This window comes from Amblyomma maculatum, chromosome 1 (assembly GCF_055883805.1).
Source record: "Amblyomma maculatum isolate TAMU_Amacu chromosome 1, ASM5588380v1, whole genome shotgun sequence".
Classification (NCBI taxonomy): Eukaryota; Metazoa; Arthropoda; class Arachnida; order Ixodida; family Ixodidae; genus Amblyomma; species Amblyomma maculatum.
Genome location: NC_139344.1, coordinates 222,392,302 through 222,414,537, shown reverse-complemented (window position 1 = coordinate 222,414,537; position 22,236 = coordinate 222,392,302). Strand labels below are relative to the sequence as shown.

Genomic DNA, 22,236 nt, shown 5'->3' with positions numbered 1-22,236 from the left:
TTACATAAAACGTTCCTTGCCCTGGACCAGGATAAAAAAAAATAGGGCCATAAACACTGTTAACTTGCAGCAGACTTCCTTATCGTATTCTTGTTAAAACGTTTTATAAAGTGCAGTTTGGCTTGAAATGCTCTCAAAACATTGTAGTAACTGCCTTGTCTTGTACTTGTCTTTGTGCACATTTTATAATTGGTGCATCCTTACTTCTTCATGAGTACTGTTGAAGGAAAGCATTTTAGTGGTTTCATACTTTTCTTACAACACACAAGTGCTAAATGTTTAGAGCCGCGAAAATTATATGTGGCACACCATACTTTATGCAAAAGCACATGGCCTCCAACACCACATAACCGTTTCCCCAACTGACTGCTGTTCAGCTGCTGAGCGTGGGGGACTTGGAGTGTCTACAGGGCTGCAAGTTTTGCTTAAAGTCTGCGTATTCGGTGCAACCTTTGTCAGAAATTTATCATACTAGGGGTTTGTCTACTAGGTGTGTAGTAGGGCTCTGGCACAGGGCACACTGTACAAGGCATAAGAGAACTTTTGTTCATGCCTGAAGAACTGTCATAACTGCATTTCGCCACCTGCTTTCCAGTCAGCTGTTGAGTATAATGCTTAGCTTTGGGACATCAAGGTGGCAATAAGTTTTACATGAAGTGTTTGTATAAGGCACTGTTTTTAATATTCAGTCCAAGTGGTTTGCCTTTTAGGGGGGTAGTGGGATTCTGTGCCACTGGAAGCCCTACAAGAATTCATCACACCATTGAGAGATTTAGAGCACTGATTATACAGGATGAACGGTGCAGCACAAACCCAGAACAGCACAGGTGTGTTGCATATTTCTAACAAAGGCTATAAATTCATCATCATCATGGCGAAGGCCTCTTCCATATTCTTCCAATTAACCCGGTCCTGTGCCAGCTGCATCCACTTGATCCCTGCAAACTTCTTCACCTCATCCGCCCACCTAACTTTCTGGCGTCTCCTGCTCCACTTTCCTTCCCTTGGAATACAATTTATTACAGTAAGCAACCATCGGTTATCTTCTCTTTGCACTACATGCCCTGTCCAAGCCCATTTTTTCTTCTTGATTTCGACTAGAATGTCATTAACTCGAGTTATTTCTCTGACCCACTTTCTTAATGTTACACCTACCATTTTCCGTTCCATAGCTCTCTGCATTGTCCGCAACTTAAGTAGAACCCTTCTCGTTAGCTTCCATCTGCCCCATTGCATTAAGCATGGTATTTATTGATGTTTAGAGTAAGTCTTGTCAGGCTGCTTGGCAGTTTGAGAGTATCATAAGGAACTGATATTCATTTAAACTGTTGTGTGACCATGCCATATACTAGCATATATATAGTTTGTGAAAAGTGGAATTTTTGTTTTTCAGCTTAAGCTCGAGCTTGAACGACAAGTCACGCATGGGTTGCTCCCTGTATCCACCATTTCCTGTGCGAGCTCCACACCCATCCATTTCGCAGCCAGTGGATAAGTGCAAAATTGAGCCTTGTGGATGTTCGGTGACCAATGGCACCAGTGCTTGCAGTTCCAATTCGAAGCCTCAAGTGGGACGTAAGTATTGGCCAAATTATTTCTTCTCATTTCAGCTTCTTTTATTTGTGAAAAATTGACTGTCTAGAAGATGCCTAAGAGTTTTCAAAACCGTGTGCAAAGGCTTGCTGGACAGCTGCCTAAACAGCTGTGGATAGGCACCTTATTGAAGTTTTGATAAAAGCAGGAAATAATTTGGAACGATCTTGTTTTTGTAGTGTAACAGAAAGCTTACTATCTAGAGAACTTAATGTAAATGTTGAACCTCAATATAACGACGTTGTAGTTTCCGGAAAAAACTTAGTTATATCGTGAACTTTGTTGCATCGAGGTTTTTGTCTTCCAATGGCGCAAATGATATTCCATATACCTGAAACCTTCCTGTTTGGTTTATTTTGCCTACATGCATTCGAGAGACTTAATACAAGCAATTTTAGGAGAAACACCAAGCAAAACAAGTGGCAAGAGTAGTACATTAAAGCTTCGTTAACTCGAAATCGCGTCTCAAAATATCGCGTCAGTTCAGGTTTTCTGTGAGCCGAGCAGCTCTCTATTGACACTTCGCATTTAGATGTAATCCTTGAAGTATTTCTAGACCAAATTATGGACATCTCGAAAGCATGATTGATGGCTGGAGGTATAAACGCAGTCAACGAAAATTACAAGCTTTTAATGTTGATGCAGTGACTGCCATGGAGCGGGCGCTTCACTGAATACGAAACCAAGCGGTGCTGTAGGAGCTCATGAATGGCGTCAAGCAACCCTGCAACCTGTCATGTGCCCTCGTAGGCTTACGGGAACGAGAAGTGCAAGCAGCAAATTGCCGGAAAATAGTGCAGGTGGTTTGGTTTGCTTCGTGCGGGATTGTGGACCGCGAGCTACATTTTTAGAAATGTTGACCACTAGCACCATGCACACGCGGGCGTGATCTAACGGCTTTCGACTGTGTCTGCACTTCATGGGGCCGTAGTGTCATGATGAGACGGGCGTGATGGCTTAGTTCTGTTTGATATTTATCGTCCCAAACTGACATTGACTAAGCAGGGTGCTGTAGTTGAGGCTCTGAAAATTTCAACTCATGTTTCTCTTCCGGCAAAAAGTATCCTTCGTGGCTGAGGTCAAATTTGTGCACTCGATCAGCGGTTGAGCACTTTAACCACAGTGAGGCAAGGTGGGCTGATCTCAAGCACATGAGAATGAACGCCATGATTTCAAGAAAGTGAAATGACTGTCTCAACATGTTGCTTGCCAGTGAATGAAATACATGCTCTATGCAGTGCTGTTTAGTACAGTAGAACCCCGCTCATATGTTTTTCACCAGACCAGGAAGAAAATAAATGTAACAGCTGGGAATCTGCAACAATGAGGAAAGTTACAAAATATGAATGAAAACTGTGCAGCTATGACTTTTTCTATTTATTGAGCCTAAAAATGAAAAAAACTTACTTAAAAAAATTGAGACTGGTGGAAGGCCGTTTCATTCGCTCGCTGGAAAGCACCGCATTTCTCAATAGCCTGGAAGGCCGTATTGGTGTCAGCATATCTTTGAGGTGCGACGTACCTGTGGAGGAGCGCCACAGCCATGATGGCTTCTCCAAAGCTCGGTTCTGTCAACTCCTCGGAATCAAGCAGATCGTGCTCCTCGTCATCGCAGTCAGCGGCTTCACTCGTGACCGAATTCGCAACAATCTCGGCAATGCTTTGGCACTCTGACGTCACGACGGCAGCATTCACGGCGACATAGTCATCATGTGCAACTTCCATGGCACCCAGCACATTCATAGCCTCAGCTAGCATCTTGATCACAAGGTGCTAGTACTTCCAACTCTTCAGCCTCTGTGGTAGCTTTCATTTCCCTGTCTATGCGGAAACCACACAGAGCGAAGCAGGGCTGTGCAATTGACACGCTCACTGCAGTCCACACTGAAGCGACGTATTGCATAGCGTCAAGTATTGAAATGGCCGTAGGTTGCTGTCCGTGATCAATAGATGCGAGACAATGCTTCACAACGCATTTCCTGTAGGCGTGCTTTAAGTTTTTATGATGCCAATGTCCAACGGCTGCAAATAGCTTGTAGTGTTAGGTGAGAACACAAGCTTCACATTCCAAAGAAACGGCTGGTCTCTCAGGTGGGCAGCATGTTTGTGCAGAAAAAGAACATTTCTGCCCTGGGAAGATCCATGCATGACTGTTGCTTCTGTACTGACATGGCAGCATGTGAACGATCTTCAAGCACTGTGGGCTTACCCATAGGTTTAGCTTGTCTGAGCCATCCATGTTACAGCAAAGGAGCACCATCAATCGGTCTTTGCTGCATTTTCCTCTATGGCATGCTTCGCTTTTCAGTCTTAATGACTTTGATGACTGCACACGAAAGAAAAGGCCCATTTCGTTAGCATTATAAATGCCCCGGGGCTCATACCCCTCAATTGTAGCGGATAGTGTGGCCTTCCAATCATGGACTGTTTCTAAGTTGACACTTGCTGCTTCTCCGCTTACAGTCTTATAAGCGATGTCGTGCTTCTTTTGAAGGCAGTCGATCCAGCCATTAAACGCCACGAAGTTAGTGATGCCCAATCTGTCGGCTATGTCCCTCGCCTTCCCATACAGAATGCTCCTGTCAAAGTTGACACTGGCAGCACGAGCTTGCTTAAACCATGTGAGAAGAGCCTCGTCGAGGTTTGCGTACTTAACGCCACGAGCCTGCTTAGCCTTCAGGCTGAAGTTAGCAGCATTCTCCTCTATTTTGGCACGCTTCGAGATGATACTGTTCAGCGTAGAAGGTGGCAGATCAAGGTCTTTCACAATATCCACTCTTTTCCGTGCTGGCTGCCTGTCGACTGCATTGAGTATGGCTAACGTTTCCTCAAGGGGAAGCGCTTTCCGCTTGCACGACGCCATTGACGCTATCGAAGCACGACAAAGACATTAGAAGTTTGATGGTTTGACTGGTTCGACGGTGGAGGAAAAAATCTGGCCTGTGGATTCGACGTTCACGAGGCGTATGGTATGGCTATAGTTTGGCGATAGTTTAGCCATCTAGTGCCAGCCTCTCCAACTCTCGTGCGGCATATGCCGCCAGTGCGTGTAGCTAAGCCTGGCCAAGACTCGTCAAAAGCCAAAATGGTGGCTAGCGCACGTTGCTCAGGCGAATTCGAGAAGCCAGGTTGCGACGTATTATGTGGGAACGTTTTCACAGCTACAACGTAAAAGCGGGGTTCCCAATACAGGCATCCTATGGGAGCTATGCCGGGACCGGACGAAAACGACTTAACAGCCAGGAAAACGCAGCAGTGAGGAATGTAACAGCGGGGTTCTACAGTACCATTTCGGAGATTGAAACTTTGCATGTGCTGTTTGAACATCTGTGCACACGGGGCTTTGCAGAGGGGGAAAATTTTTTCAGTTTGTTTAACTGTGGTGTTTAGAAACATGCTTCACGCTTTTGTGGTAAGTAAAAAAATTTGATTTCAAGGTGGTAGAATTTCTCAAAGTTTGATTTCTATGCTTGCAAAAACCTCGTCATAGCGAAACTCTGGTGCGAAACTACTTGGCTAAATCGAGGGAAAAAATCTGTGCATTTCAGTGGAAGCAAGACTGAAACAGTTTATTGCATCGCAAACTTCGTTATATTGAGGTTCGTTTGATCAAGATTTAACTGTACAGTGACACGATTGCTATTTCAATTGCATCAAATTGTGCCAATAGGCAAAGCCTGCTACATGCTGCTGCATAACAACAAAGTATGGGTAACCTGCACCAAAAGTTCGTACTTCCTTGAGAGCCAATTTCTCGGGCACAGTGTGTAATCTTTCATCTGCATTAGATGGCACTACTGGAAAATGAATTTCTTTCACATATTCTTTAATCAATCTGTATATATTTATACGGATGGGCATCATAATTAAGTGGCTGGGCCTGTATCATGCTGGTTTGCTGTCAGCCTGCATAATGGCAACAGGGAAGTGAAACAGGCCTGCAGCACGCGGGGGTTTACGTTGGTCATTCCGTGGTGTGAAGAGCATGCTGGAAATTCGCGTGTCATAAACATTCACAAATGGCGCAGGTGCTGACGTTGATGTCCTTACTTGACTGAAGTGGGGACGGGGCATGCTATTGCAATGTTCAGTGTTTGTTGGCTTTTTGGGGTTTGCTTTGTTGCCTTATCAACTGCGCCTCTTGCATTGCCGCTGCCTCCAGAAAATGCCATACCAAGACATTTGTGTTGTTGGAAACCAAGCTAGGCATTGTTTGGGTGTCCACTAATCCTTTAATTAATGCCAAGACTAATGTATAGCGCTATTTCTGCTGTGTATAGACCAGAGCATGAAGGAAAATTCGGTGCCGACATAATAAACGCTTCTTAGCGTCGTTCATCTGTTGAACGTGGGGAAAAGGAAAACTTCCAGAATACCACGAGAGGTGACAGGATACAGGGCGCATATGGAAGAAACGGCTGACTGGCACTTTGTAGGCACTGTACAGCGCCTTAATTAACAGAGTAATTTGTAGTGTACAGCTTATCCTGCGACAGTATAAGTCCACGAAATAATGCAGGCAAGCTTCATTAATGTAGTCAGCGATGTTAGAATTCGTTCATTTGCACGCCTGTCCTGTGCGCAATGACACGGGAACACCTGTACAGATTGCAGGTCTGGTTTGGTTTTGTCGAGCTATGATCTCAAACTCGCAGAGTCTGGCACCTGTAGTCAGTCACGATTTACAAACGTGCATGGTCGCGAGGTTATGCAATGCGGGGTATTCAATAATTCCGGGAACCCTGACGAAGTGCTATACATTCATAAGACTGATCACTGGAGCTACAAATGCAAGCGAGGTGGTACCAGCGATCAGAATGGGTTAGTGGAAGCTCACCATACTCGATCACTCTTGTTAGTTTCAGTTTGTCTTATCATATATCCATTGTGCATTTCAATGCTACCACATAGATCGGTGCTGCTAACATGCAAGCCAAGAAGCACAAATGATGCAGATGATGATGAGAAAATTCTGTGAGCATGCCTACACTTTTCGTAAGACAGTCACTGGACGATAAACATTATTACAACCATGCTGTTAAGCCTGCCATTTCGAACACATTACTTGAGGGTTCCAACTTCCCTCGAAATGTTTTTGCAGTGCATCACAGACATCCTTTTTTAACACAGGCCATAATTTTAAGACTTAATGGTAAATGATCAGTCTGAACACTTCGCAGTGGCAGAGCTCTCTGTACACTTTGAGAATGTCACACGCAGCGCTCAACAAAGCCATTTCTTACTCTGGTTGTTACTGCCTCCATTTTACAATGCACTGGTGCCCGGATGACTGTTTGTATTTTCAGGAGCATTATTACAAAGGCAAGTTTATGCACTTACCAAGGTTATAAAGCAAGATGGTTTGGCACTTCAAATTTTTGGCAGTCTAGAGAGAGATGCTGCCTGATGTACTTTTTGGTCTTGGTTCGAGAGTGCTGTAGTCTGGTCTATACTTTTGTTTGGGTTTGTAAGGTGATGCCTATAAGACTTACTGGTCTGGTAGAAATGGCGAAATACTCAGCCTGACAGAAATTTAAGAACTAACAATTATGTACAACCAAATGATCATCTGCAGTTAGTGGTCTTGCATTCTAATGTTTACTAATGCCTGCGGTGTACGTTAGATATATGTGCTCCTATGTGCTCCTGGTATTGAATCTTATTCTGATTTAAATATTTTTGAGATACTTTATTTTGATGCACATATTCGCGACCGATTGCGACATTCAGATAAATGCTGGCGACATTGAGCGCGCCCATCGAGTAGGGCAGCGCCGAGACAACGTTCACCGCCCCTTGAATGTTAAATTTCTAAACTTTAAATCAAAGGTTGAGGCACTACGTACTCAATACTCCTAAGGTTTGGCTGGAGGAGGATTTCTCCCCCAGGGTACAATATGCCCGAAAGATGCTGCGTGACTACGCTAAAGCGAACCGTTACGAGAAGGAGCGCTTCAGTGTTTGCCATTTCACCAGTCACTTGACTCAGGTTGCATCCTGGATGACTGGAAGATCGCTCACATCATTCCTATACATAAGGCGGGAGCTCGTTCTGATCCTACTAACTACAGACCCATTTCCCTGACATCAATATGCTCCAAACTATTAGAACACATCTTGTTTTCTCACATTATGAACCATTTAAACTGCTTCTAGAAAATCAGCATGGTTTCCGGTACAAAAGATCATGTCAAACGCAGTTATTTGAATTAGTTACTGACCTACATCATGCGCTACATATGTCCCTTGACACAAATGCAATTTTTGTCGATTTTTCAAAAGCCTTTGATCGTGTTCCTCACAAACGTTTACTGTTAAAAACTAAAAATCTGCAGCTTGATGATAACACGGCCAGATGGATCGCTGAATTCTTGACTAATCGTTTCCAATCAGTTAAGATAAATGATTGCATCTCTAACTCTGCACGTGTAAAATCAGGTGTCCCTCAAGGGACATTTCTCGGGCCTTTGCTCTTTTTAATTTATATAAATGACATAGCAAGTAACATCAACTCATTAATTCGCCTTTTTGCAGACGACTGCGTAATCTATAAAACAATATCTAACGCGGAAGATGCACATACGCTCCAGTCCGATCTAAACAGGCTAACTGAATGGTGCAGTACTTGGCAAATGAAAATTAATGAAGAAAAAACTAAACATATAAAATTTTCATCTGTTCCAGGACCGTTACTTGGCGTGCACACAATCAACGGTAAAGCTGTTGAATCTGTTTCTTCTATAAATATCTAGGTGTTCATTTGCATTTTAATCTCTCTTGGCATGCTCATATAGACCTCATCACCGGCAAAGCTTTTAGAAAACTTGGCATGCTAAGGCGCCGTTTACACTTCGCAAATTCTAACACAAGATATCAAGCTTACACTGATAAGGCCAACCTTAGAATATGCTTCCATCATATGGCATCCTCACCAGGACGCCCTTTCTAATCTTCTTGAATCCGTCCAGAACAAAGCAGCAAGATTCATTAGATCATCCTACTCAAGATTTCAGAGCGTATCATCAATTAAAGAGGTTTTAAACCTGCCATCGCTCGCTTTCAGAAGGAAGTTTGCGTGATTATCATTTTTTCACACATTATACTATAGCACCAGAAGCAAGTGCAACTTCGCCGACTTTTCAGTATCAGGCGGCTTGATTCTGTTGCCATCCAGGAAACGAAGATTGAGAGTGAGCAGGATACAGAGAGGGCACTAGGACCCTTTTTGTCTGATTACAATGTTATTGTGACGCATGCTGTTGGTTTTTTGGTGGGTTTCTTCTTATTTTTGCAAAAGGCTCTCCCTTATTCTGCGTTATTACTTTACAGACTCTGAAGGGCGGCTAATAAGCTGTGATTTTTTGCTCCACAGGAAGCCATAGAGACATCAATATTTATGCGTCCAATAGTGCAGATGAGCGTATTGATATGTTTGAAGGCGTGGCTAACCTACTAGATTGTGATAAGAATGTTGTGCTAATGGGAGACTTTCATTGTGTATGTTACCTGAATGATCGTGCTGGGCCTAGTGTACACAGAGACAGAAGTGGTGAAGTGTTGTCGCATGTTATAGATGACTCAGGACTCTTTGATACAGGGGCCTCATGTCATGCAACTACACTATTCACGCATATCCAGGGAAGGTCCCACGCTCGCCTAGACAGGATTTATGTTTCTTCCCCGCTGGTTTCCCGTGATTTGTTGTGTGAAACTGTACCGGTTTCCTTTTCCGATCATTGTATGGTGGTTGCACGGCTCGGGAGAACTTACTGTTCAAAATTTAGGCCGCAGTAGGAGCTTTGAAAGCTAAATTCTTCGCTTGCAAATGACCAGGAGTTTGCCTTTCGCATACGCTCACAACTGCAAGTGTGTTTGACAGGTGCCATGCCAATATTTGCTGCTTGGGAGCTGTTTAAACAGGAGGTGCGAATGATAGCTATTGAAATTGAGTCTGTTTGGTCATTTTACAGGAAATTTGAAGAGAGGACATTGCATAAGAGTTTGTATAACCTCTATGGATTAGAATGTGAGGCACCTTGAGTATATATTTAGACAAAATTGTTGGGGTAAAGGTGACCTACAAAAACAGGACACTGAAACATACAGGGGTGCAGAGTTCGATCTCTTACAAATCGTGTTTTGCACTGTGAAACTCCTATGCGACAAGCTCTACTTGATGAGCACTGTCATGCTACTGCCAAATTGATACTGGGAATGATGTCCAATGGCAGCCTAGTAACGAAAACATGTGAGATCATCTCTGTGTTTGTGAGCTATTACACGGCACTGTTCAGTGACGCTTCTGCTACTTCTAATTCGGACCTACTAGCTAACTTCACAGCTCTTATAACGCCTTTATCAGATGATGACTGTGCTCTTATCAATGGCCCTTTCACGTTGGAAGAAATAGAACAGGCAATTGACCAATTACCCCTCTCTAAAATACCTGGCCCTTATGGCATATCATGCGAGTTTTACAAAACTTTTAAACCTTTGCTGAGCCCTGTCTTGCTGCAGATTTCCGCTTTAAGTTTTGATGTGGAGGTCCTTCCTCAGTCCTTTACTAGGAATCACATAGTCTTAATTCCAAAGAGTACAGATAAAGAGAAATTGCTTTCTGTGGATGGCTACAGGCCAATCACGTTGGCAATGTGGACTACAAAATTTTTGCGAAAGTACTATCAGATTGTTTACAATATGCGATGACAGTTCTCATTGGCCCTCACCAGACATGTGGCTTGAGGGGACGCTCCATACGAAATAACATACATATTGCATGTACAATTCTCGAAACTTGCTCTGGCTCTTATGAACAGCTTTCTCTACTCCAGATTGACCTTTCGAAGGCATTTGATCGTGTCCGGCATTCGTTTCTGTTTTCTCTTCTCGAGTGTGCAAATGTTGGATCAACTGTACTTAAAGGGGGGCAACTTCGTTACGACAACTATTCCACTCTCTTGGTCACCTTCCAAAGCCTGTGCCAATTCGATCATTCATGAAGCAAGGCTGTCCTATGTCACCGCTACTCTTTGCCCTCTACCTAGAGCCACTTTGAGTGTACTGCAAAACCACAATATCCGTGGTTATGTTGCCTTCAGTAATGAAGTGCTTGCGTTTGCTGATGATTTGGCATTTTTCAGCACTGACAAACCCAGCGTTGACAAAATTATGACCACCATTGAGCAGTTCGGCATTGTATCTGGCACTCAAATGAATAGGTCTAAAAGTTCGGGTTAGTGGTTTGGTTCATGGGGAGCAATTCTGGCTCATTATGCTGAAATTGAATGGTCTCTTGTTCCCCCTAAACACCTTGGAGTTCCCCTTCATGCATTCAAGTCTAGCGGGCGCTACTGGAAAGAATGGGTGCCGGCACTCCAAAGCTATGGTCAGACTTTTGTTCCGTACTGCCTATCAATTTTTGTTCGAGCACAGGCTTGTAACATGTTTCTGGCTACGACGTTCATATGGTCCTCCAGTTTTGATTCTATGCGGCGCGATAACCTCTCTTCTCCCCCGCTACTCATTTCGGCCAGATGGTGCACCAGCTTAGAGACACTTAAGAAGATAGTGACTATCAACCGGACTGGCTGCCATTGTTTGTGTTGTCTTTCCTTGCCACTGTTTTAGTGAAGTTGGGATAAGTCGTATTCTAGTTGTGTGGTGTTGGTGTTGTATGTTTCAACTGGACTTTTCTCCTATAGGCTGATTACTTTTTAAATAATGCATATAGCTCTTTCCTGAATTTAAAGGAATGTAATAAATACCATGCTGAAAAAAAAAAAAAAAAAGGTATCCTGGGCATGGCGCAGTGGTAAAGCACTGGGCTGGGGATCCAAGGGATGGAGGTTCGATTCCCCGGGGGAAGACAAGGTTTATTCATTTATTTTTTAAGTATCGATTCAATGGCAAAAGAGTGATACTTTTGCTGACGACAACAATGAGCCATTAAAGGCTTTTATCTTAAAAGTGCGGTTGGACGGGGTGGCCATGGCTTGTACAGGATGTGGACATAATCTATCTGCTGATATGATGGTGATTGATGAAATGAGGATACTTTTACCAATCCTCCTGCTGCCAGTAGTACTGCCTTAGTTTTGTTGTGCTGAGAGCTAGCAGTTTAAACACACTTTCTTCCTTGGATACTTGTCCTAAGTCGTTCAGGATGCATTGCCCTGGTGACTATTTTGGTAGAGAAGAACTGCTGGCTGATTCATGCATATAGAGCACATTAAAGTCAAGGTAGATGTGCTGAAGGGCTGTGACTTTTATGGCGTGTCTGCATCATGAATTTGAAATTTGCCAAGAATGCACACTTTGAATATTATTTAGGTTGAAATAGCGTGCAGGGCACATTAGACAACACAAAAATGTGGCTTGATCTACAGCCTTTCTCCACCTTTTGTGGCAAACCTGGTTACAAAATCCTGTTTCATATCCCTGTTTTGGTATAGCGGCAGTGTCAACTGTGCGATTTCTTTTTTGAAAGCATTTTAACAGTAGTTCAAGCAAGACTCAACAATAAAAGTAGCTGTAATTTGCAGGAAATGAGAAATGTAGGCTGCCTTAAGTTGATATGAATAAAAATTGGTTGGTTAATAATAACAGTTTATATAGTATAGAGGCTATGATTCGCGAAACAAAAATGACGTCGCAAAAATAAGTGTCTGGCACTGTGGCATAGTCGTAATAGGTTGGTAAGTAATGGCACCGTGTTCTAAGATCTATCAGAATATACCAATAATTTTATGCTCGTCTCTGACAGTGGATTGTTCCTTTAACATTAGTGCTTGGGTGGTAGGTTGTGCAAAGCATACGGAGCATTTCATGGTTAAAAAGGCATGCCTGAAGAGGAATTAACTGGAAAACATTTATCAAGAAATTCCTTTAAAATCAACTGTTCAAATTTGTGGAGTTTTAGCCGTTCCTTCAACAGTTGCTATTTTTTCACAAATCTGCCTGTCTGATCTTTGTCTGACAATTCTCTTATTTCTGAAAAAAAAAAAGATTCTTGGAGAAAAGAGCAGACTGTTTCTGATTGTGTCACACAAGGCCACTTGCAATTTAGCATTGCTCTTACCATGCTGCAATGATACCTGTACTCGTAAACCCATTTAGTGAAGGTTTTGGAATAATTTGTCACAGTATTTGTTGCAGTGCATTTCCGGACAGAACATGCTAGAGTGACAAAGGAAATGCCTACCTACCATTTGGTGTGCCACTACAAGGCTTTGCAATAAGCAGTGTGCACAAAAAAAAAAAGGGTTTATGCTAGCCTGGCATTTCTTTTCCCTATCAATTTGGTAAGCTGAACAATTTTCCACATCGTTCAGGTAATCAGAGAATTCAGCTTCAGCTTCAAAATGATCATCCAAAATTACATTGTTAGTCTGGCTTATTCTGAAGCAGAATGCTCAGTGACAGAGTGGTACCAGCAGGCATTACTTCAAACAAGCACTTCATAGTCGGCATAATAATCATCTGGCACATTCTTTCAGCCTGTTACATTAGTTTTGTGTTTATATAGTATCCTGGCTTGTTTGATTTTGAGTGCATTAATGCATACAGATGTCTTAATATCACTTATTAATATTAAGCATTTTCTTTGTACCAGTTTAAAACTAGCACTTTTCTCATTTAACTAGCAATACCATGCCCGATTCTATCAATAGAGGCAAAGTCTCATTATTATGCATTAGCATAAGAGCTCCATTAGGATGAAAGTCAATGGTGTCGCACACTTGCCACTTACCAACTGGAAGGTGGTCCCTTGCTAAACGTGGGACATAGAAGAGCCAGTTGTGGCCTGCCACCTGGCAAATCAGAGAGTGGGAAATTCTCCTCTCCTCTTGTAGAGGAAAGTTAGCAGCCATGGGAAGAACCATGTCACCTGCCAAGAGTGGTAGAGGGATACATGGAAGAGGCAGCTTTCTACCAATAGCCAGCTGCGACCTGCCACGGTTGACAAGTGACAAAGTAGTTGGGAGCTGCATGGCAAAGCTGCATGCAACTCGCGAAAAGGTTCTGAAGTTATCATATTGTCGTTGGTAATTAGCTCTTTGTAATCACGCAGCAAGCTTTTAATAGCCGCCAGTCTATTTTGGTGGTATTACCTGCACTAGCTGAGGCTCGAAATGTAAAACCTTGCAATGTCCGAAAGGTGGCTTCTTGTAGTGGGTAATAAAATAGTGAAAAAACATTGCATGCATACAGTTTTCATGACAAAGCTGCATGCAGCTCACAAAAAGGTTCTGAAGTTATCGTATTGTAGCAGGTAATGGTAATTAGCTCTTTGTAATCACGCAACAAGCTTTCAATAGCTGCCAGTCTATTTTAGTGGTATTACCTGCACTAGCTGAGGCTCGAAATGTAAAACCTTGCGATGTCCAAAAGGCAGCTTCTTGTAGTGGGTCATGAAATAGTGAAAAAACATTGCATGCATACAGTTTGCATGACAAAGCTGCATACAGCCCACAAAAAGGTTCTGAAGTTATCATATTGTCGCAGGTAATTAGCTCTTTGTAATCACGCAGCAAGCTTTCAATAGCTACCAGTCTATTTTGGTGGTATTACCTGCACTAGCTGAGGCTCGAAATGTAAAACCTTGCAATGTCCACAAGGTAGCTTCTTGTAGTGGGTAATAAAATAGTGAAAAAACATTGCACATTGCATGCATACAGTTTTCATGACAAAGCTGCATGCAGCTCACAAAAAGGTTCTGAAGTTATTCTATTGTAGCAGGTAATGGTAATTAGCTCTTTGTAATCACGCAACAAGCTTTCAATAGCTGCCAGTCTATTTTAGTGGTATTACCTGCACTAGCTGAGGCTCGAAATGTAAAACCTTGCGATGTCCAAAAGGCAACTTCTTGTAGTGGGTAATAAAATAGTGAAAAAACATTGCATGCATACAGTTGAGAGGGGAAGCACTAATGTGCTTAGTGAGAGACGTTTTGGGAGTGCTTTCACGCTGTGGCTTGTCTTTTAGAATGTCTGTAGTAACGCTCTTCAGAATAATTTGAATCAGTCTTTTCCCAACATTTGCCGAAAGGAAATAAAAAATGTGTTATGGCATTGATTAATGAGTAAGGAGCCTCAGTCAGAGAATTCAATGGTTGTGATTAAAGGACATTCAGAAGTGTTGATGCTCCACTCTCTGCTTGTTGATGCCTTCTGTGCACTGAAATTTAGGTGATTGAAGTGGCGTGATATCTCCTGTGAGCAGACTGTGGAATTCCTTGGGTGAACCCCTTTTAAGCGTGACCCGCTCATCCTGTCTCTCTTTACATGGAGTGCAGCAACTGAGCAACGAGGGCTAGCAGACTGCGTGTCCCCGGAGCCCCGCCATGGCCCTGCTCGTGGGGGCAGGGCAGCTGATCAGCAGCCTCTGGGCCAGGGCGGCCTGGCCACGGTGTTCCCGTACCGCTGCGTTGTGTGTGGCTTCTGCTCCTTCACTCAGGACACAATGATTGCACACATGCGGCTCCACTCGGGCCAGGCTCTGTGCTGCCGAGCCACGGATGCGTGCTGCCAGTACAGTACGCCCTTCGAGGATGTGCTGCGCAAGCACGTCTCCACAGAGCACGCAGATGACAATGCAGTGGCTCGGTGTCCGCACTGTGGAATGCCGTGCAGCAGTGCCAAGGTGCTGACACGGCACGCGGCAGAGAGCCACCACAACATGGTGCTCAGAGGCCGCTGTGCTGACTGTGCAGTGATGCTGCTGCGTCACTTTGGACTGGTGGCTGAGCCAGACAATGCTGGCCGGGTAGTAGCAGCACCTGCGCTGCAGGTGCAGCGATTGAAGCAGTCTAGGAAGCAACCAAAGCCTCGAAAAGTAGTTGTCTGTTGCTCTGACCGCTGTGGAAAGTCTCAGCTAGGCCCAACGGCTCCACGTCACCGGAGGAAACGTTGTGCACCTCCACGCCTACCTTTAGGAAAACCCTCGCTGAGTCTGTCTTGTCACCACTGTAAGTTGGAAGGTGGCCTGCGACGCAAAAAGGCATTCAGGTGTCACAGTAGCTACCTAGTCCACATGTACTGGTGCCACTCACGAGAACGCCATCGTTGCTCCCGCTGTGGTTTGGGGTTTAGGCATGGCTATCAGAGTTATCTTCACTCAAAAAAGCAGCACAGCTAGCCAAGGCCCTTTTTTTTTCACATGTCTTTTGTTTGTTGTTGTTTTCACTATGGTAACAGGATATGCTGTTAAATGTATTGTCTTGAATGTTGGTACCTGTGCGCAGCACCTAGTGAAATTAGGTTCATCCTACTGAACATACAAAGAGAAGAAAGCATTGTTCTGGGGAAAGAACTAGGTTAAATGGTCAACAGCTTAAAAGATATATGACGTGGCAGCAGTTCAGGTTGAGGCTGCATTGCTCTTGTTTGAAGTAATGAAATATGAATGCATGGTAACAACGTCTGCTTATTTGAATCCATAGATTTAGTTTCAAGATATATTTTAAGCTGTGCTCATTGTATTTAAGAAACATGGACATGAGGTGAACATGTCCATTCTCTGTGGAGCTAATTGTAGATTGTGTTCACATGGCACTCGTGCCTTCAACAGTTATTTCATTCTATTCCTTTATTATATGCTACATTACATGAGAATTGGAATGTCTAGGCAAGCATCGCTTGATGTTCTGAGCTCATGTTTTGAGTACATGGTGCTTAAGTTGCTGTTATGAAATTAATTAGTTCGTATTCCTCAACAACAATTCTAGTTGCAGAGCTGTAGCATTTACTTATTTACCATTGAAGTCATCCATATGGAACTTTTTTTTTCACACTATTTTATGGGCAAGTTTGCCTGAGGTTGTGTGCAATTTCTCCTACAAGAAACATTTTGTGGCAGAGAAAATATTAGGCTGTTATTGCCAGGTGTTGCTATCATTCATAGATTTATAGACACTAAAGTGGTTAATGTCATATATGTTCTCTGAGCTGTACGCAAACTGCCATCATGTCGATATTAAGACTGAGAATTGTCCATGCATTAAACATCCTTAAATACCGTGCTCATGTACAAATTGTTATAATAGAGTTGGAACGGAGGTGGGTGAGAGTGCAATTTATTCTTGCTATCTATATGTACAGACAGGTCATATATGTATATACACACAGATATGTACATTACGATGTTTCTAAATGATATTTAAAGCCATTTCATAACTGCCCATTTTTTTGGCATTAAGTACCTTTCAAGAACCATCTGTTAGGATAGCCCATTGGTGACATTCCATTTTATTGCTGTGGAAATTTCAATTATCAGTGTTAATAGGAGTAGGGGTTACTGTTGCTGAAATTTAAACAATTTGCTCTTCAACTTTTATTGGTGAGTGGTTTTGTTAATTTTTAAATGCCAGCTTTAGAGCTTGGTATAAGATACCACACTACTTGGTGGTGCTACATCTTCTATGTTGCTTGCATGGTGGAGCAGAGCTGTTTCAGTGAGCTGAAAGAAGTTAGCTTTTTGCTTGTGGTCTGTGATTCTGGGTGGCAGAAAAAAAGGTAATTGTCTCTTTATGAAACACTCTATGCTGGGCATCCTACCTCACATTTGTGATATGGTACTTCACTTGTTGCTTAATGTTTACTGGTGGTATACAAAGATATGTCTATTTTAAGTTTCAGAATGAAGGGGCAGGCTTCTGCCTGTTTGTGTTTTGTTGTGAGGCACTGATGCTTTTCAGTTAGTTGTTTGTTTTGAATAGCGAGGTGTCAAAGATTTACATGTTTATCAGCACTGTGTTTGCACACCTTAAAGATTTATGGAAGGCTTGGCAGCCTTTGAAACAGCCTAGCATCTTGGGTTCTCGGGCCTGCCCTTAGTGATCGGAATCAACAGAAGCTTCTTGGAACATTTCATGGGAGTCTTCTTTTAGGCAGGGATCATATATTTTTGTTCTTAGCCTTGCTTTGAGGATGAGATGCGTCCTCCAAATTTTCTTACTGTGTTTCTCTAAACAACAGAAAATCGTGCCTCTTTACAACTTGCGGTCATTCCTCGTTAATATGGGCAGTTTTGTTCTTGAGCAAAGTTGTTATAGCGAGTTGTGCATAATAAAGAAGAAAAAAAGCACATTATAAATAAGGACTGCTTTTTATGCATAGTGATGGCCAGTGAATTTGAAATTGGATGTAATTTTGGTGCTGTAAACCCACTATCTATACTCAGTTTCATACATCAGGTGCAACGCAGCGAAAGCTACGCAAGTAGTCCGCAAGAAAAAAAAAAAGGCGTATCACTACGTGCTCGTTTTGTGGCCGAGTGGTTCCAGCGGAAACGGGCTCTATTCCAAGCATACACTTGCTTCGCATGCCTAGACATCTTTGCAGTGCGGATCTTATAAAAAAAATGCGCACCGAAGAACCATTTTCTCAAAAAAAGATGTGCAGTGCGGAGGGCACAGCCAGCGCCATCTAGTGGCACATCTGGTAAGGTTACGGGGCAGCGAAAACGCGACACTAACGAAAACGGCAAAAAAACACAAATTCACCGAATCCGATCCTTTCTTTCTAAAAAAAAAGGTGCTTTTTGTGGAGTTGATGGCAAATGTAAGATGTATTAAGCTTTCAGACAAAGCAACTATTACTTCCTCTCGTCAAGAGCAGGCATTATTTTTCATTGCAGATGCGGAGAGCGCAAACAAGAGCTGTAGCTTTGGCAGTGTTGCACTTGATGTATGAAACTGAGTATAGGTCACCGTTATCTTTGATATAATGTTGTACAAATTGACGTATATTTAGTGGTCTATGACATGCTTAAAGCGTCTCAAGGATGAATGTTGATTCTTTTACTACAGCTTTTCCTATGCCACAAATTGTTGCTATGTAGCAGCTCTTGGTCAACTGTAAGCTGCTTTCTATGTCGCGCAATCTTCACATAGGTTTCTTCACGGCCATTCAGGCAATACAGAAAATGGTCAGGTGCGTTGACTGGACAACTTCGCACTGCAAAGCAAGAAATCACACAGAAAAAGGGTAACCACTCAGTAACTTGCTATATTTAACTGCATTGTTCAGATGTCATGCACTTGAAATGCAGATAATGAAACATTTTATTATGGCACTTCAAGTTTGTTCTTGTAGCAGTCCGTATTCACGTAACAAAAATACATGGACCTCAGTGGGCTCTATGAATTTACCCCTTGTCCATTGTCCAGACTGCGAATTTCTATGTAAATGAGCCTTAAACACATGGAAAACGTTTGGTCCACAGAAATATTGTCTTTAATTCGAGTCGTCCATATTAACGAGACTTGTAATAATGAGGCATGACTGTAAATGATATAGGAGGGCGTGGTAGCAAGAGGAACACTGATATTAGCATCAGAGAGGTAAAGCCTGCTGGGATAAAGAGTTGTGTGCTTTTTCCATTGTGCTATTAGTTTTTCTTTCCTTTGCGGCATAGTTTTCAAATTTTCTTTTGCCCTAGCATGCATATGCTTGAACGTATGTGTGCTTTGTTTTTATAGCAAATGTCAATTCTACATGTTTCCTTGAGGCAAAGTTTTGAAGACCTATATTTGAGTGATTTGAATAAGCAGTGGAATTCAGTTTTGCTGTGGGAGTATTTGTAGGATACTTTATATGCTAAGGAATAAGGTGGAACCATATTTGGTGTTCACAAGTGACTGTTTAACTACATCCCACAGCTTGGAGAAAATTTTGCATGCATTGAGTTTTTTTCTGTGTGAACTTCTTTAGCCTGCCTCAGGTTTGCTTAGCCTTGGGCTGCTGTGCTGCTTTTGATATTTCAAGGAACTTCGTTGAAACTGGGATACTTTTGGTGGTTCTTTAAAGAGCAAACAGGTTTTCAAATACTCTTACTTCAATTAACCTGACCTGCTTGGGAGCAAACTTGTTGCATGTCTTTATGGTGCAGCACACTTTTAAAACAGCATCCATTCATGCATTAGCTGTGCCGTACAAAAATGTTTGGTCTACTTAAAAAGTTTGGGGGAGTTATTTATGCGGCATCAAAACAGAGGCTGGAGCCTGAGCTGAAGCCTCATGCTGATATTTTTTTTCCTACTTTGAAAACAGGTGCTTGGGAACAATTTTATTATTGGGTTGTTAATTATACTCTCAATCTGAATTTCTTTCTTCTTTTTTTTAGTCACCAATGCATGTAAGAGACATGCCGCAGTTGGAACGGTTGGCACCAGTACATGTTGTGCTGTGGTACGAAACAGGAAGAGTACTTCCTGTTCAGATTCAGTGCAAAGACAGACTAAGTTACTGGAAATTTCAAGTTCAAGCTCATTTAAATAGAAAAAAAAATTAAAAACAATGTGTGTTTAGATACTGAAAAGATGACTTGCTGCCCACTGGAACTCTACTTGCTCATAATATGCACCAAAATTATTGCCCTGGCTTCCTGGATTTTCAGACTGAAATATAAAAAGTCAAAACTGAAAACTGTTTTTTGATGCAAAACAGCTGTGACGCATTGAATATCCATGAGAGTGCTTAAGGAAAGCAGTTGGAGACGGGAATTGGCAGTTAACTCCAGTGGCTTCAAAACAACATTGTGAATTACTGTGGTTTACTGTCTGCACCTTATCAGTTGTGTGACATAAAGGGATGTCCTTTGCTCATAACCTGGCTCAGAGGTATGGTGGTTCTATTGCAGGGTGTAGAGCTGTCTAGGAATGAGCATGTGTGCTAGCCCTCTTTCTCCTTGCTGCGCTGCTGTGATGACGTGTGGTTTTGATTGTGACTGGCTGGTGCACTCAGTTCCTTTGATAGCGACAGCTGTATATGGTACCTCTTGTGGGGTTTACGCCGATGTTAGACTGCGACAGAAATGGTTCAGAGCACTTGATGTCATGGCGCGGTAATGTTGCACAGCCATTGCTTCTGCTGGCTGCAGCCAACCAGGGTGCTTGCTCAGCGATGATGTAGCAGGCATTTATGGCACCATAAGTTGATACCAGAGGGAATGCAGTGTGTGGCTACTACAGTGATAAAATTCAACCTTGCTGCATTGCATTCCTTGTCCATTGAATAGACTCCTCAGAATGACACTGTCGTGTAGAATTTGTGCTTTTCTAGCACATGTGGCAGATAGGTGGTGAGGGGCCAAAAGGTGTATAAGAACAAGGCAAGCGTTATCTGGTGAAGGCTGCATGATGGTTGTTGCAGCATCATAGGTGCATTTTGCAAACCTCTCATCACTGTTGTCTCCTCTCACATCGGGGTTAAAAAGTGCAAGTTTTCTTTTGCCATTTTATCTATGCTGACGCAGCACTTTGTGCAACGTCCTGTTATTGCGGACTGTCTTGTAGTGCCATGTTTTTAAATTTCGTGAAATTTTTCATTTGTAAGCTTTATAAAAAGCAAGTTTGCTCATGCAAACAGTACAACTGTCACTAAGATGAAACTTTTGTTAGCATTAATAAAATTGCCTGTCCACTCATTGGGCTGTCATCCTGTAGGTGGCAAGATTAGTGCAGTAAATATTCTTTCTTATTTTGACTGTGTTGATCTCAAGATATTTAATGATCTTTTTGAGAATATGCCCAGTTTAGACTTATTGCAACTGAGCTTTGCATGGATCATTGCTACAAGTGGTAACAAATTTAATGTGTCAGATTAATTGTCACCTTGCTATGAAGATAGCCCAGATATCTGCTAGCCAGGTGAAGATTTGATTTCCAGGTATGTTATATTCTGCAATGACACCTTGGCTGTCAAATGTGCATATGTGGGCAAAATATGGCAGCAGTCATATGCTGTGACTGGCATGTGCATGGCTGATTATACTGTGGTTGCTTTAGTTGCAAAGTAGATGTGGGCTCAGTATACAGAGCCTTGATTTGGTGGTGCTGTTTTTAATGTATGATACAAACCTTTCTTGCCTGTATTTTAGGCTTTTCATGAATTTATTGCACCCTGGTTTCCAGCCTTTGCTCAAGCAAGAACTGCACACATGTATATAAATTTATACATTGGACTGGTAGCTGTGACACCTGGATACCTGTAAGACAGAGCTGCACAGCAGCCATCCTCGAGAAAAGTGAGCCACAGTAACACTTTTTGTGGTGTTTTGATTACTGCTTTAAAATGTGCATGCAACAATCATACTTGTACGTCAAAAAGTTCAGTAGTGTCCATAGTGTGTAGAAAGTCATTTCTTGCTATGCCATTTGTTGTTTAGTTCTCATGAGCATTAGTGCATCTGTGTTCTTTGTTGCTGCTGGATCTGTCCTGTAAAGATTCCTGTATTGTGAGCTTTGATTGGTGTTTCATTTTGCTGTGCTATCCTTACTTTATTTTGGCATTGGATTTGTGGTTGTGTATGATGCTCTGTAATATCGGAGCATTTTTTTCTTTCCAGAGCTTTGTTTCAGACATTTAAGAAACGAAGTTAAATAAAAAAAGCTTGGTTTTGTTTTATACAAATGAAGCTGTTTAACTATGGTGAAGTACTGTAAGCCTTTTTATATTCAGCCTTACTAATGAGCTGCTCCTAAGGTATTTAAAGCATTTCTCACCTCTCAGGAAAGTAGTTGTGGTTTTCAGCCTTCAGTTCCCCAGCTGCACTAGTTTGTTTACCTCATGTTGGGCAGCTGCCGCATGCAGCAGCTCTGGGCATTGCTTGTTAGGAAGTAAAGCTCTTTGTTTGTGTATTAAA

The 22,236-nt window shown here is 42.4% G+C and overlaps 1 protein-coding gene across 2 annotated transcripts in view; it reads left to right on the top strand.

The window, feature by feature from the left end:
• The window catches only part of LOC146205697 (uncharacterized), a 63,564-nt gene extending 45,673 nt beyond the window's left edge, over positions 1 to 17,891 (top strand). For both annotated transcript variants that reach the window (XM_084590358.1, XM_084590357.1), the window contains exons 6-7: positions 1,394 to 1,575; positions 14,888 to 17,891. In XM_084590358.1, the coding sequence (XP_084446484.1) occupies positions 1,394 to 1,575; positions 14,888 to 15,729 (1,024 nt within the window). In that variant the 3' untranslated portion in view covers positions 15,730 to 17,891. The remainder of the gene's footprint in view (positions 1 to 1,393; positions 1,576 to 14,887) is intronic.
• Positions 17,892 to 22,236: the final 4,345 nt, after the last annotated feature.